Source organism: Kwoniella shandongensis, chromosome 7 (genome assembly GCF_008629635.2).
Source record: "Kwoniella shandongensis chromosome 7, complete sequence".
Taxonomy (NCBI): Eukaryota; Fungi; Basidiomycota; class Tremellomycetes; order Tremellales; family Cryptococcaceae; genus Kwoniella; species Kwoniella shandongensis.
In genome coordinates this window covers 437935-450512 of record NC_089293.1, presented here as the reverse complement: position 1 = coordinate 450512, position 12578 = coordinate 437935, and the positions used below count along the sequence as shown (strand labels likewise).

General features: G+C 49.5%; 4 protein-coding genes across 4 annotated transcripts; 2 read left to right on the top strand and 2 right to left on the bottom strand.

The window, feature by feature from the left end:
- Nucleotides 1–584: 584 nt before the first annotated feature.
- CI109_104039 (uncharacterized protein) lies at nucleotides 585–1760 on the top strand (the record flags this gene model as incomplete). The annotated part of the gene is made up of 5 exons (XM_032005230.1): nucleotides 585–650; nucleotides 718–961; nucleotides 1023–1119; nucleotides 1191–1584; nucleotides 1650–1760. The coding sequence occupies 5 exons, from the start codon at nucleotides 585–587 to the stop codon at nucleotides 1758–1760; spliced, it is 912 nt and encodes a 303-aa protein (XP_031860464.1).
- Nucleotides 1761–1906: 146 nt separating this feature from the next.
- CI109_104038 (uncharacterized protein) lies at nucleotides 1907–3058 on the bottom strand (the record flags this gene model as incomplete). Its single annotated transcript, XM_032005231.1, has 3 exons — nucleotides 1907–2383; nucleotides 2540–2640; nucleotides 2719–3058. 3 exons carry the CDS (start codon nucleotides 3056–3058, stop codon nucleotides 1907–1909), a joined length of 918 nt encoding a protein of 305 aa, XP_031860465.1.
- A 338-nt stretch (nucleotides 3059–3396) lies between these two features.
- Nucleotides 3397–9527, top strand: CI109_104037 (uncharacterized protein; the record flags this gene model as incomplete). Its single annotated transcript, XM_032005232.1, has 12 exons — nucleotides 3397–3466; nucleotides 3543–3634; nucleotides 3703–3762; nucleotides 3817–3922; nucleotides 3985–4148; nucleotides 4201–4263; nucleotides 4321–5325; nucleotides 5375–5919; nucleotides 5973–7084; nucleotides 7143–8445; nucleotides 8501–8709; nucleotides 8791–9527. 12 exons carry the CDS (start codon nucleotides 3397–3399, stop codon nucleotides 9525–9527), a joined length of 5466 nt encoding a protein of 1821 aa, XP_031860466.1.
- A 236-nt stretch (nucleotides 9528–9763) lies between these two features.
- On the bottom strand, nucleotides 9764–12401 carry CI109_104036 (uncharacterized protein; the record flags this gene model as incomplete). Its single annotated transcript, XM_032005233.1, has 9 exons — nucleotides 9764–9968; nucleotides 10044–10089; nucleotides 10162–10492; nucleotides 10557–10918; nucleotides 10976–11195; nucleotides 11262–11623; nucleotides 11678–11779; nucleotides 11852–12042; nucleotides 12193–12401. The coding sequence occupies 9 exons, from the start codon at nucleotides 12399–12401 to the stop codon at nucleotides 9764–9766; spliced, it is 2028 nt and encodes a 675-aa protein (XP_031860467.1).
- Nucleotides 12402–12578: the final 177 nt, after the last annotated feature.

Here is a 12578-nt window from a genome sequence, read left to right as displayed (position 1 = left end):
GACTTACTGGTATCAATTGGAATGAATAATCAGATTAGCAAGCATGTCGATCCTGATGTGCAGTAACACACTTCACCGGACCTCGGCATGACATTCTCCGGATCCGGGACGATGTACAGTATTATGCAATGATGCAAAGATGCCATGCAGTACAGGAGGAATTGTTGATAAGCACGTTTAGCTCGGCTCCAATATTCGCCGAGGTGCCTTGATCACAATCACCATAGATAGATACTACCACTACAGTAGTTACTATTTTCGATCGCCCGAGGTGATTTGCGCCATCCGATACCTTCTTGGCATTGATCAGTCCCGCTCTAGTGTGGGAAGATGATTCATCGTTCAGTTGGGTGTGTAAGCTTGTACGAAGGGATGAGCAAGCGGATAAGATGCATCTGATGGGTATAAAAGGATGGAACGAGGAGTCGGGATGAGATGTTATTTCTCCATCATCATCATCAACAACAACAACAACAACAACAACTGCTCCTGTACACACAAACAAAACAAAACTCACGATAACAGTCCATACTGAAAAACTCAACAGTAATCACAACAAGAGAATAACAACAACAACAACAACAATGTCTGATACCAAGAACATCGTAGTCTTCGGAGCCACTGGCCTACAAGGTACAGCTCTTATCAACGTAAGTCAACGAGACCTTCCCCGAAGATACGGTATGCGTCACGGACTCTAATGCTATCCTTCCTTAGGCCTTGACAAAGTACAACACATCAACCTCTACACGATTCAACGTCTTCGCCTTCTCACGATCCCCTTCCGCTCCCTCATCAACCAGACTTGCCTCTCTTCCTGGGGTCGAAGTCGTCGAGGTCGCCAAGGATTACATGGATGATCCGACCAAAGCATTTGAAGCGTCTGGTCTGGCCAAGGGTGAAGTGGACGGAGTTTTCAGTGTCCAAGGATATGTCAGCGAGGCAGCAGAGCTGAAGCAAGGTGAGTGGGGTGCAGATTACTAGCTTTAGGGCAACGTGATACTGACCACCGTGCTCGATAGGCAAAACAATCATCGATGTAGCGAAAGAATGGGGTGTCAAGCACTTTATCTATTCCTCTGTCGACTTGGGTGATCTTGACGACACAAAGGTCCCTGTGTAAGTTCATCATTACTTGCGAGTAGGCATGTGATACTAGGACTCCCACTGATGTGCTACCCATACTCCAGCTTCGAAGTCAAACGACAAATTGAAAACCACCTCAAATCATCCGGATTGGACTATACCATCCTCCGTCCTGCCCAGTTTATGGACAACCTCCTCCCTACTTCACCATTCATGTTCAAGATCTCACGTACCATTCTCCTCCGTCACACATTCATCAACCACCCAGAACGTAAACATCAACTCATCAGTTCGGCCGATATCGGTAAATTCGCAGCACTGGCGTTTTCCCAACCTTCCGAATGGAGGGGAAAGACTGTCAGTCTTGCAGGAGATCAATTGACCACGGATGAGATTGAGAGTGTCTACAAGGAAGTGTTAGGAAAGGAGGTCGAGTTGACTTATTGGCCTTTGGCAAGGTTTGTCAAGATTGTGAGCCCATTGGGTCCGATGGCTAGGGTGAGTCAAATCAACTCTGCATACAAGCTACTCTGAGACTGACAGAATACTTCTGTTTCATGTAGTTCTTTGACGATCACGGTGGCAAGGTCGATGTTCAGCAGATCAAGAACGATCTACCGGAAGTCGAAGACCTCCGAGCGTTCTTGCAGCGATACAAAGCGAGCCATCAGTAGCACCGTTGAAGCCGTATTCGTAAACACCTGATAATTGTAAAGTCTATAGTCACTCGTTAATATTATAATTAGTAACATGTATAATTAATTCAAGATTGATGGGTCGTTGTCGTACTTGATAACCCAGCAAATGCATAGCTCTATGATCATGTAGTGTCCTTCAAACCCCGTCTTCTCAGTTGAACCTGCTTCTTGACTGCTGTCGTCTCCAACCCTTCTTTCTTCTCCAATACTATCTCGCTTGAAACTCCATCCCCAACACCGTTCTTCTCTTCATCATCTTCCTCATGGTCCTCGTCGTCCAGGAATGCGCCCGACCCTCTCATCATATCCCTCCCTCTCTGTTCCCTCTCTTTCCTTTTCTCCTTCACTCTCCCTGTAAAGATCCAAACCAACACTCCATCTGCTATACCAACAATCACACCGGCCAACACCGCCAACAAGATCGCTGTTTCTTTGGAATATCCGGCGCCTGAAACAGAGGCAACGTAGACTGCAAAGGCGGAGCCGAAGATGCTGAATAAGATATTGATTGTCGTGGAGAGATTACGTAGGAGGGAGCGGTATTCTGTACCCAAGGAAGGGGGACGGGGCGATAGGTAAGCTGGGAGGAAAGGGTTGGGCTGACGAGTATTGGAGAGTGAATTAGCATTGTCGCAGATCTTTAAGAGGTATCGTCCGCTGAACACGATGAGATAGCTTGCAATGGGGATACGGTAGGGATAGACAGGGGCGAGTTCATACGTATATTGGGGCGTGACGAATCTGTGCCCACTCACCTTCTCTGGGTCTTCGGCGATTCGTACCCGTTCCAATTCAGCAGGAGGGATATACACCTCTGTCCCAGCTAGAAGGGAAACCGCAACATATCGTGACGGATCTGGGAATGCCCTGTATCAGCTCATGGATAGATCCATAAAGGAGATTGCGTATCTCGTAGTCCAAACCCTTGACTCACCTAGATTGTGCCGTTCTAACAAAGCTCGTCCCGAATCGCTCGTCGTCCATCGTGATAGCGAAAGAAGAAGATCATGATCAATAGTCAACGGCTTCAACTCCTCCGCCACGACCATCGTATTATCATGTTCCGGTATTAATTCAGCGCCCTCCTCATCTAACTTTTGAAGATGCTCATCGGAGCTCGTTCTCTCTATAGTTTCCGGCTGTACGGTCGTCGAAAGCCGACTTGTCGCTCGGGTCAGTTCAGCTCGTAAGTCTTGAGGAAGATCAACATCCGTCGCTAGTAGATCCGTTATGGTCTCCAAGAGATGAGGTGGTAGGGTCAATAGTGTCGCCATCGTGTTGTCCTGATCCGTGTATCTGTATAGGAACAGGACTGACTAGATATGCATGAATCGACGTTGTCTTTCTACCATCATTACACTCAACAGTCTGCCGACCCGCAAGTCGCCGAAATATGATCCTTGCATAACTGACTTAGAGAGTAGCTAATGTTACGTAACTAACATTTAGCAAAGCGGTAAACAACTCTGGACGCGACTAGCTTTTCTTTCTAACCTAGTACCTTTCATCCCCATACCAACAACAACAACAACAACAACATCATCATCATCATCGGCAGTGCATAGGTTAGGTAGATCTCCGACGTTCGTTCTTCTGTTTATCGATCCACACGATGTCGTTCATCGGATCTGGAGAGCTGGAGCACAAGATCACACAATTACAACGACAGCTGGATCACAAAGGTGAGTTAGATGGATCGAGCGCAATTTCAACACAACTATTGCTTTTTGCACTGTGCACTGCTGATTTGTTGGACAGATCATGAATTGAGCTCGATCAGGAATGAACAGCGAAAGAAGGTGGAAGATCTTGCAGAAGCGAAAAGAGCGAAAGAAGCCGCAGAGTATAAGGTGGGTTCATCCATACTGACTTCGTCTTAGCCCTTGAATTTGGAGCTGAAGTCAAACCGTCAATCTAGCTAAGAGACGAGGCGGATCGAGCACATCAAGCGGAGACGGCAGTGAACAGCAAGAACAATGTATGTCTGATGAGTAGTCAAATCCCGTTTACTTACACTTGATTTCGATTAAAGGAAATCTCCCAGCTCAAGCTTAAATTGTCAAACCTCGAAGCGAGCTTGACATCAACTTCTGATAAGCTCAAAAAAGAGGAGAAGGAGAAAGACAGAATATCAGATGGTGCGTAAAAACAGAATAATACTTGTCACATTGTCGGGCCTCGAGCTAAAGCGTACTCCTAGCCCTCGATGCTGCCTTGTCCAGCGGATCAGATGGTGCTGCGAAGCAAATACGAGAATCTCAAGCGAGAATAAAACAGCTAGAAGAGGCGTTGAAGGTTTCAGAGCAGGAGAAAGTCCGAGCGAAATCGCAGGGTCCAGCAGGAGATGCGGGGGGATCAGAAGAGGTGAGTTTTCGAAGTCGGATGAGCTTGAACTCCTATTAACGAATCTTTACAGCCTTTGAGCCGAGGTGAAAGAAATAGACTGATGGCCCTACAAAACGAGAATGCTCTGCTAAAGGTGAGTGAAGCTGTATTGCCTTCTTTGCAGGTTCCTGACAGTGGGTGAACATATTAGGCTTCCCTCCAATCTGCCAAAACATCCTCTTCCAGTACCTCAAATACCTTTGGCACTTCGGCATCACCTCCTCGGCCCAAGGGGAAAAGACGATCCATGTCCGTATCTGCCGCCGACGATGTACGAGAATTGGAGAGCCAGGTCGACGCACTTCGAGAACAGCTTACCAGCGCCAAGCGCGAGTTTGACAAAGCCGTCAACGAGAAACTGGCTGTGGAGATGGCTTCGAGAAAGAAGACCGAGAAGTTGGAGAACGATCTTTATGAGATGAGAGGGGAACTCGAATATTATCGAATGGCAGAAGGTGGCGGAGACACCAAGGAGTTGGAGAAAGTGAAGAAAACAGCACAAGCGGAAAAGGAAGAACTGAACAGGCTGTTGAAGGAGAAAGAGGCGGAAGTAAAGAAGAAGGCTGAGGAGGTAGTACGGCTGGAGAAGAAGGCTGAGATGCTCGATTCTTTCGAAGCGGAGCTCGAAAAGGAACGACAAGCTCGACGAGAGCTAGAGACAAACGCAAGATCAGCACCCCAGTCCGAAGACAACTCTCTGGAGAAGATTCAGGCCTTGGAGGCTGAATTGGCCAAGGCTAAATCCGCCTCTTCTCCCACCAATGCTGTCGGTTCCAAAACTGGCGATTTGGAGCTTCGTCAAGTCCGTCGAGAACTGCAAAAGGCTCTTAGGGACAAGGAGTATCTCGACACTTTGGTCAAAGAGAACGATGAATTACTCGCAGAGAAGGATGAGGAGATCACGAAGCTGAAGACTGCGATTCCTATGCCTGGTTCTCCGTCTCTGGGACCGAGGATTGACGGTGGTGCAGTGGCTGCTCTCGAGGAGGAGAAGATTGCCTTGCAGCTTAGAATCGAAGAAGTGGCCGAGCAACACCTCGATGAGATTAGGACTATTGAGAGCAAACTGGAAGAGAAGACGAAGGAGCTTCAGGAAGCCCGATCCGTCGAAAGTGCTCTGAAGAATGAGCAAGAACGTCAGCAAGAAGAGATCGAGGTGAGTGTAGCTCATTCCATCCTTGAGCCGCATCGCTGAGATATCACAGACTTTGACCCAACAACGAGACTCTCTTGATAATGATCTCAAGCGTGCTCTGGAAACTCTTCCTGCGAAGGAACAAGAGGTCCAGCGTCTCAACGCGGAGCTCGCTACAGTGCGAACCGATTTCGTCAACCAACAAGCGACCGTTAGCGCTGCTCAAGCCGAAGTGGCGAGTCTCAGCGAGAAGCTTCGGTCCGCGGAAACATCACTTACCGACAAAGACCAGATTCTCGAAGGAATCATGCAACAGCGCGACGCACTAGAGAGTGCTCTCGCATCACGATCCCACTCGGATGACGAGTTTGACGCGCTTTCCACTTCGATTGCGGTCCTCGATGGCAAATTGGCAGCATCTGCTGAAGACCTGGCACAAGCAGTCGAGGCAAAAGCAGAGATGGAATCAACTCTTTCCGCCGCTGCACATGAGAAAGCTTCCGCTGTGGAACAAGTGGACAGCTTGCGCGTGGAGCTTGCAGAGGCTCAGCAGAATGCGGCAGAGCTGGCGCGTAAGGCCAGCGATATCTCAAATAAAATGGGAGGTGATATCCAGTCAGTTATTCGTCTCAAAATGTTTGAGTGCGGAAAAGCTGACCACCTTGTAGATCCCTTTCTGAACAAGTCGAGGATCTTCAAACCGAACTCAGCTCTCTCCGTATTCAGCTTGATGACAAGATCGCCGAGGTTACATCAGCAGCTGCCTCGACCGAGGAAGTACAGACGCGATTTGAAGAGGCTGTGAAGACGGTCAGCACCCTTCAAGGGCGAGTTGCCGAGCTCGAAGAAGCTCAAGCCGATCGATCCACCGAGTCGGAGGCGCGAGAACGGGACGAAGAGCTTTTCCAAATCCAAGAAGCCAAGCGCAAGCTAGAGCGAAAGCTTTCTGCCACTCAACAAGCATTCAACACCGAACTTGCCTCCATCACCTTCAAGGCGGAGCAGGATGTCGCCGAAGCCCAACGGCGTGTGGCGATCCTCGAGAGGCAGGTTTCCGAGTTGCAAGCCTCCTTGGCTGCGGCTTCAAGGGAAGTCAAGGTCTCAGAAGACCAGCTAGAAGTCAAGAGATTGGAAGAGAAGATCGGTCGACTTCGATCCGAACGTGACGACCTACGACATAACGTCTCGTTCGTACAGAATGAGCGACATTTTGCGATTCGAGCTGCGAATGCGGAGCGAGAATCTGCCCTTGACGAAGTCAGAAAGGCACGAGAAGAGCTGAAGCAGAGAAATGCGGCATATGAGAAGCTGGAGAACGAGATCGAAAGCCTTCGAAAGAATCTCGACAACGCTACCTCATCAGCCGGTACTGTTGAGGAACAACAGACCCTCACGGACCATATTGCCCACCTCGAAACAGAACTTGCAAAGGCCAGTGACGACGTTGCGTCTCAAGCAACGCGCGTCAGTGAGCTGGAAACCCAACTTCGCGAACGTGACGAGAGCTTAAAACAATCTCAAGCACAAATCGAAAGTCTCCAAAAGGAGGTGTCTAATCTCGTCGACCATCTTGGTCAGACTGCCAAGCTCAGTGATCCTCCTACATCACGATCACCTGTTGAGGAAGGTACTGATCTGCCAACCGATCTTGTCGCCGCTGTCAACCGCGACGAGCAGAAGAGACCATCACATACTAGGTCAAGATCGAGTGTGTCTGCGAGCATGTTGCAGAACCTCAATATGGAGAGGAACTTGCAAGCCAAGATTGAGCGACGGGATGGTGAGTCGTTTCTACTGCGCAAACCAAGTGATCCTGCTGACTCTCGATAATGATACAGCGAGAATTGCGGCTTTGACGAACGATCTCAACAAAGCCAAGTCCAACCTCGCGCTTATCCAAGAGGCTCAAGAAGAGACTTTGGCCGAGAACACAGAACTCGAGGAAGAGCGCGATCGACTTCAAGCTCAAATCAACAACGCACATGCAGGAGAAGTGATCGACGACGGAGCATTACAAGGGTTCGTACTTGCTCTCGCTGTGCACAGACGAGAGGTCAGGAATGCCGCTTCCAGATGGCGACTGGCCAGTGATGTGCTTCAGAAGTCGAGAAGCACGGCGGACCGGCTGCGAAACTCCCTTACTGCTCTGGAAGAGCAAAACGCGGTTTCTGGCCAACGCTTGGAGAACGTTGAAGCTGAGAAATCCCGAGTCAATAAAGAACTCGAATTGGTACAAAGCCAAGAAGCGGCAGTACGCCTCGAACTCGAGACCGCTCACTCGGCGATCGACGAGCTTCAAGACCGATTGATGGCTGCTGAGAGCGCCAACACCGTATCCGACGTGGAGGCTCAAATCGCTGAGAAGGAAGAGCGAATTCGAGAACTCAAGGCGCAGAACATCGATCTCACAACGAAATTGGAGTCTGTCGAGAATGCCACCGCAACCAAGGAGGAGGAAATGCAAGCTTTGTCGAGCAAGATCGTGGCGTTGGGAAAGGAGGTGTTGTCCGCTAGAGGGAACGTTGAGGCGATCGGACAGGAGAAGCAACAATTGCTCGAGGAGATCGAGGCCGCCGAAAAGGCTTTGGCGGATGGGATGGCTGACGCCGACACCGCTAAGGAGAAGACAGAACAGCGTCTTGCCGAGCTTGAGGGTCGGGTGGCGGAATTGCAACTCGATGCGGAGAGCAAGTCAACAGCTTTGGCCGAGAAGACCAGCGAAATGGAAAGTCTTCGCGCAAAAATGGAAGCCGAGAAGCGAAACGCCGAAGAACTTACAGTCACATCTCAAGCTTCGCAGACGACAATCGAACAACTCCGAGTGGACATCTCGACCCTTCAAGAAGGCACCAAGGTGGTCGAGAGCGAGCGGGAGAAGCTCAAGGAGGAAGTCGTCGAATTGCGCAAGGTCGAGGAGCAAGTGACAACTTTGACAAAAGAAGTCGAAGATGCGAAGATGGAGAAGGAGAGGATGATGCAAGAGCAACAGGGTGTCAGAGCGCAACTGATGCAAGCAGAGGATTCCAGCCAGAACAAGGAGACTATGATTATCGAGCTTCGAGGACAGGTGGACAGCTCAGAGCGAAGGGGTCGAGAAGCGGAGCAAGCTTTGGCAGAAAAGGTGGCTGAGATCAACGACTTGTAAGTCTTTTGGTTGAATGATTTATCAAGCACGGTGCTGATACATAGTGAGTAGGTCTGTCGAACTACAAACTCTCAAAAGCAAGCTCGTTGAGGCTTCCAGCCAGGCCAAGTTGGCTGCGCATGAATCGAGCACACGACAGCTGGAGCTTGACAACCTTCGCGCTGACAATGAGGCGCTCAAGACTGAGCTGTCTACAGCCAGCAAGGCGGCATCTACTGTTGATGAGGGTGTCGTTGACGAACTGAAGGAGCGTATCGAAGGTGAGTCGCAGTTGGATGTCGCCCAAGATCAAGCTATCGTCCTTGAGATAAGTGCTGATGTATTCATTTTTGTCATGGCAGAACTCGAAGCGTCTCTCACTCAGAAGAACAAGGAAGTCGACGAAGCGGACGACCAGACCCGTGAGGCATTCAAAGCCAACGCAAAGCTTGAGAAGAAGATTGGCAAGTTGCAAAGACAGTTGGAGCAAGTCAAGGTGGAAGCGAACACCGCACTCAACAAAGCGATGTCGAGTCAGCCCATCGTCATGGCGCCTCCTCCTGCCATCAAGGCTGCGCCCGCGCCCGCACCTACATCTACCCGAACTATCCCATCTTCAACCACAACTCCCGCCACATCTAGACCCCCTTCCGCTCCTACCTCCGTCAGTCGAACTCCTTTGACCGGTGCTGGAATGAACATATTTGGTCCTGCACCAACTTCCGCTGCTGGTCCGCCTTCATCACAAAAACGACATCGTGAAGTGGACGAATCCGATACTTTGCCCAAAATCACAGAAGCGATCATGCAACCTCCCACAAGTGCCGTATCGCCTCGTAAGATCCTGGGCAACAGAACAAGTTTCACCCCTCAACGAAGTCTGGTCAACGCTTTTGCACCGAAAGATGTAACCAACAAGAACAACAACGTCAATCTCATTACTGGTACTACCCCTAGTACTGGTGGATTGAAGGAGAATGGAGCGAAATCGATCTTCGCCAAACCTGCGACTTACGAAATTCCATTATCGACAAAACCGGCTTTTCCACTTCCTCCAACTCGGAATGTCTTCCATTCCACGACAACTCCCAGGAATTAGCTTGAACGTGTCCTGCTGACTGGATACGGTTGTTCTTGTGACGACCAATAGATACAGTTTCTTACCTCAATATGACTTGGACACTTTAGACATCATGATTATAACGATGCGCGCGAAAGTAGCTGTATTTGTATATTACAAACTAATGAATGATAATGCATTGGACATTGTGCTTGTTACTCTCTTCTATACAACATGTTCTCTCCCAGCTCCATCCAATCTTCCATCACTGTCACTTAGCGCTTCTTGTTTGACATCTGTACGGATCCCTTATTACCAACACTCAAGACCATATGTGCCTCACCCGTCTTGTGCTGTCGTCGTGAGAAAGCATCCGTCATACCGGTCGGAGTATCGGTAGCGTTCATCGTATATTGTTTACGTTCTTCGGCAATCTTCTTGAGTCGTTTCTCCGTCTTCATTCGTCCGGAAGTCTTTCCACTGCGGAAGCAAAGCAAAAACAAGTGATATCAGCATTAACTCTGTTGGAGGCAAGAGGCCAAACACGACACGTACTGGAATTTATGGGACAGACTCTTCCAGGCCTCTTTCGGTGTCATCTCTAAAAATGCCAGAAACGCATCAGCGTCACAAACTCTAGTGAGATGGAAAAGGATGAAAGCGATAAACTGACCTCTTCCAAATTCGTCATGATAGACGATATTGACATCTGGCTTGTAATTTCTATACGATTCCAACGCATCTTTCGCTTCTTGCTGCTCTCGCATCCTGTTCTCCCACTCTCGTTGCGCTTGATCCTTATTGCCTCCTCGCGCCGCGATCCTTTCCATCTCACGTTGAGCCATACGACGTCTGTGATCCGCCAGCCAAAGATCTTTTTGTTTTTGGACACGTTCCCGTTCTTCATCCTCTGCCGTGCGGATTTTGATAGCGCCTTGATGTCGGAGTAAGGATAAGATACCAGCCATACCGTTTCCTACCACCGGTTCGGCTTCCGTTCCGATCTGTTTATTTTAAAGCAGAAGTCAGTTTGAAGACCGCACACCTTTGGTAAAATCTGACACGTACCTCTGCGTTCTCCTGCTTGATTGTCTCGATCTCATTCAATTGTGAATCGATCTTCAGTCGATACTCGGCCAACGACATGCCCTCTCGTGCTGCGATCTCGGCCAGAGCCTCATCCTCATCTTCCGACTCCATCTCTTCATCTTCGTCCACCTCGCCGTCCTCAGGTCTTTCAATCTTGACGACTACTGCTTGTTCTTGTTGCGTTGGGGGTGTGGCGGCACGTTCTCGTTTGACAGGTGCAGCGAGTGATTCCAGCGTGACATTTCGGACGAACTCTGATGTCTCATCAAAAGTGATCCGCCCATCATCGTCATCATTAGCCTCTTGAGGCGCCGTCTCCTCTTCTTGCCGTTGTTGGGCGACTAAAACCCGCTGTCAGCTCGACGCGTCTGGCGTTGTCAAACAAAACTTAGACTTACGTTGCGCAGCTATATCCTCTGGCTTCGCCCTCGGCTTCTTCTTCGCGTTCTCTCTCCTCGCTCGTGACAATGCAGCTTGCAGATCATCGTCATCAACCAAGTTGTCCGGTCCATCTCCTACTTGTCTCCGCGAGAATGTTGGCTTTTGGTCCACCTCCATGCCGTTTATCTCTTCGTCATCCACCTCGGCTCGCCTTGCGGATCGCTTAGCCTTCTTCTTCTGCGAGAAATAGTCAGCTGCCTGTGACGACGATGCGCAGTGGGAAAGCAGAGAAGGGGGACTCACCTTTGGCTTCTTGAAACCCGCTTCTCCCTCTTTCGCATAATCTGAGACGTCAAATTCCTTCGTATAGTCGATATTCAACTTGACTTTCGTCGCAGGAGCCGCTCCAATCATCTCCGTGTCCTCGTCTGTGATCTTCATCTTCTTCTCCACGGGTGCACCTAATCTGAATCCCTCCGACTTGACCTTGCCCGAAGCGAACTCGTCGTCGTATTTGCTCAACACTTCTGCTCTTTGTCCTATTCTGTTCTCGTCGAACTCTTCATCGTCGTATCCGGTATATTGAGCGGCGGCTTTTCGTTTTCGTTCCTTTGCGGCTTTGACCGCGGCGTCATCAACCAGGTTGACATTTTGCAGCTCGTCCTCTATTGAAATGTGGTCAGCTCTCTCCATTTCGACTTGAGAGTAGTTTAGCTCACCATCTCCTTCAAGGACTCTGCTATCTTTCAGAGTCAAGATCACGTCCTGTCCTTCCTCAAAGTCGTCCGCATCGTGTGCGACCTTCAATCCCGTTAAATCATCTAAATAGGAAAAAAAAAAAACCATCAGCTGGGGACAACGACCAGCGGAAGCTGCTTCAACCCGATACTCACTCTCATCGTACACCGCTTTATCTTGCTCTTCCATATCTCTCGCTCTAGCCTCTGCCATCTCCTTTGCCCGCTGCTTCTCCCTCTTCTTCTGCTTCTTGATCCAGCTCTTCGCATCGAGACTGTCGTCCGCGTTGTTGTCTCCCAAAGTTGATCCTTTAAGCTTAGCATTGAGGGCGGAACGATTTCGGGCTCTGCGAAAAGGAGAAGGGTGGGTCCTTAAGTCAACATGGTTCTCGTTCTGCGGATAAATGATGAACACTATTCCCTTCGCCCAGGAAACGAAGAAGCAGATACACATGAGGGGGGTAAGAGGGAGGATAGTGTTGGACGCAGACACTCACTTTTCTATTCTCTCTTTTATATCTTTCTCCTCTTTCGCCTTCCTCATATCCTCTTTACGCTGAGCGAAATTCGCCTCTGCCTCTGCATCCTTGTCGACGGGGACATCTTCCCCTTCAGCAGGTGCTGCTCCGATAGGTGTGAGACCGAGGGAGATTCGGACCTTGTTGGTCTCTTCGAGAGTGAGCGAATCCTGATTCATCGATGACATCGCGAGGAAGTATCGTCGAAAGTTGATTCGGTTCAGGAGAGTGAGTGACTGGTACAAGAGAAAGATGAAGGATGCTCAATCCATGTTGTGGCATTCGAGGTTTAACATCTTGGGTGGCAACTGCAACTGCATCTGCAACCAGGTAGGAAAGCAGTAGCGCTATGGTGACGGCGATTT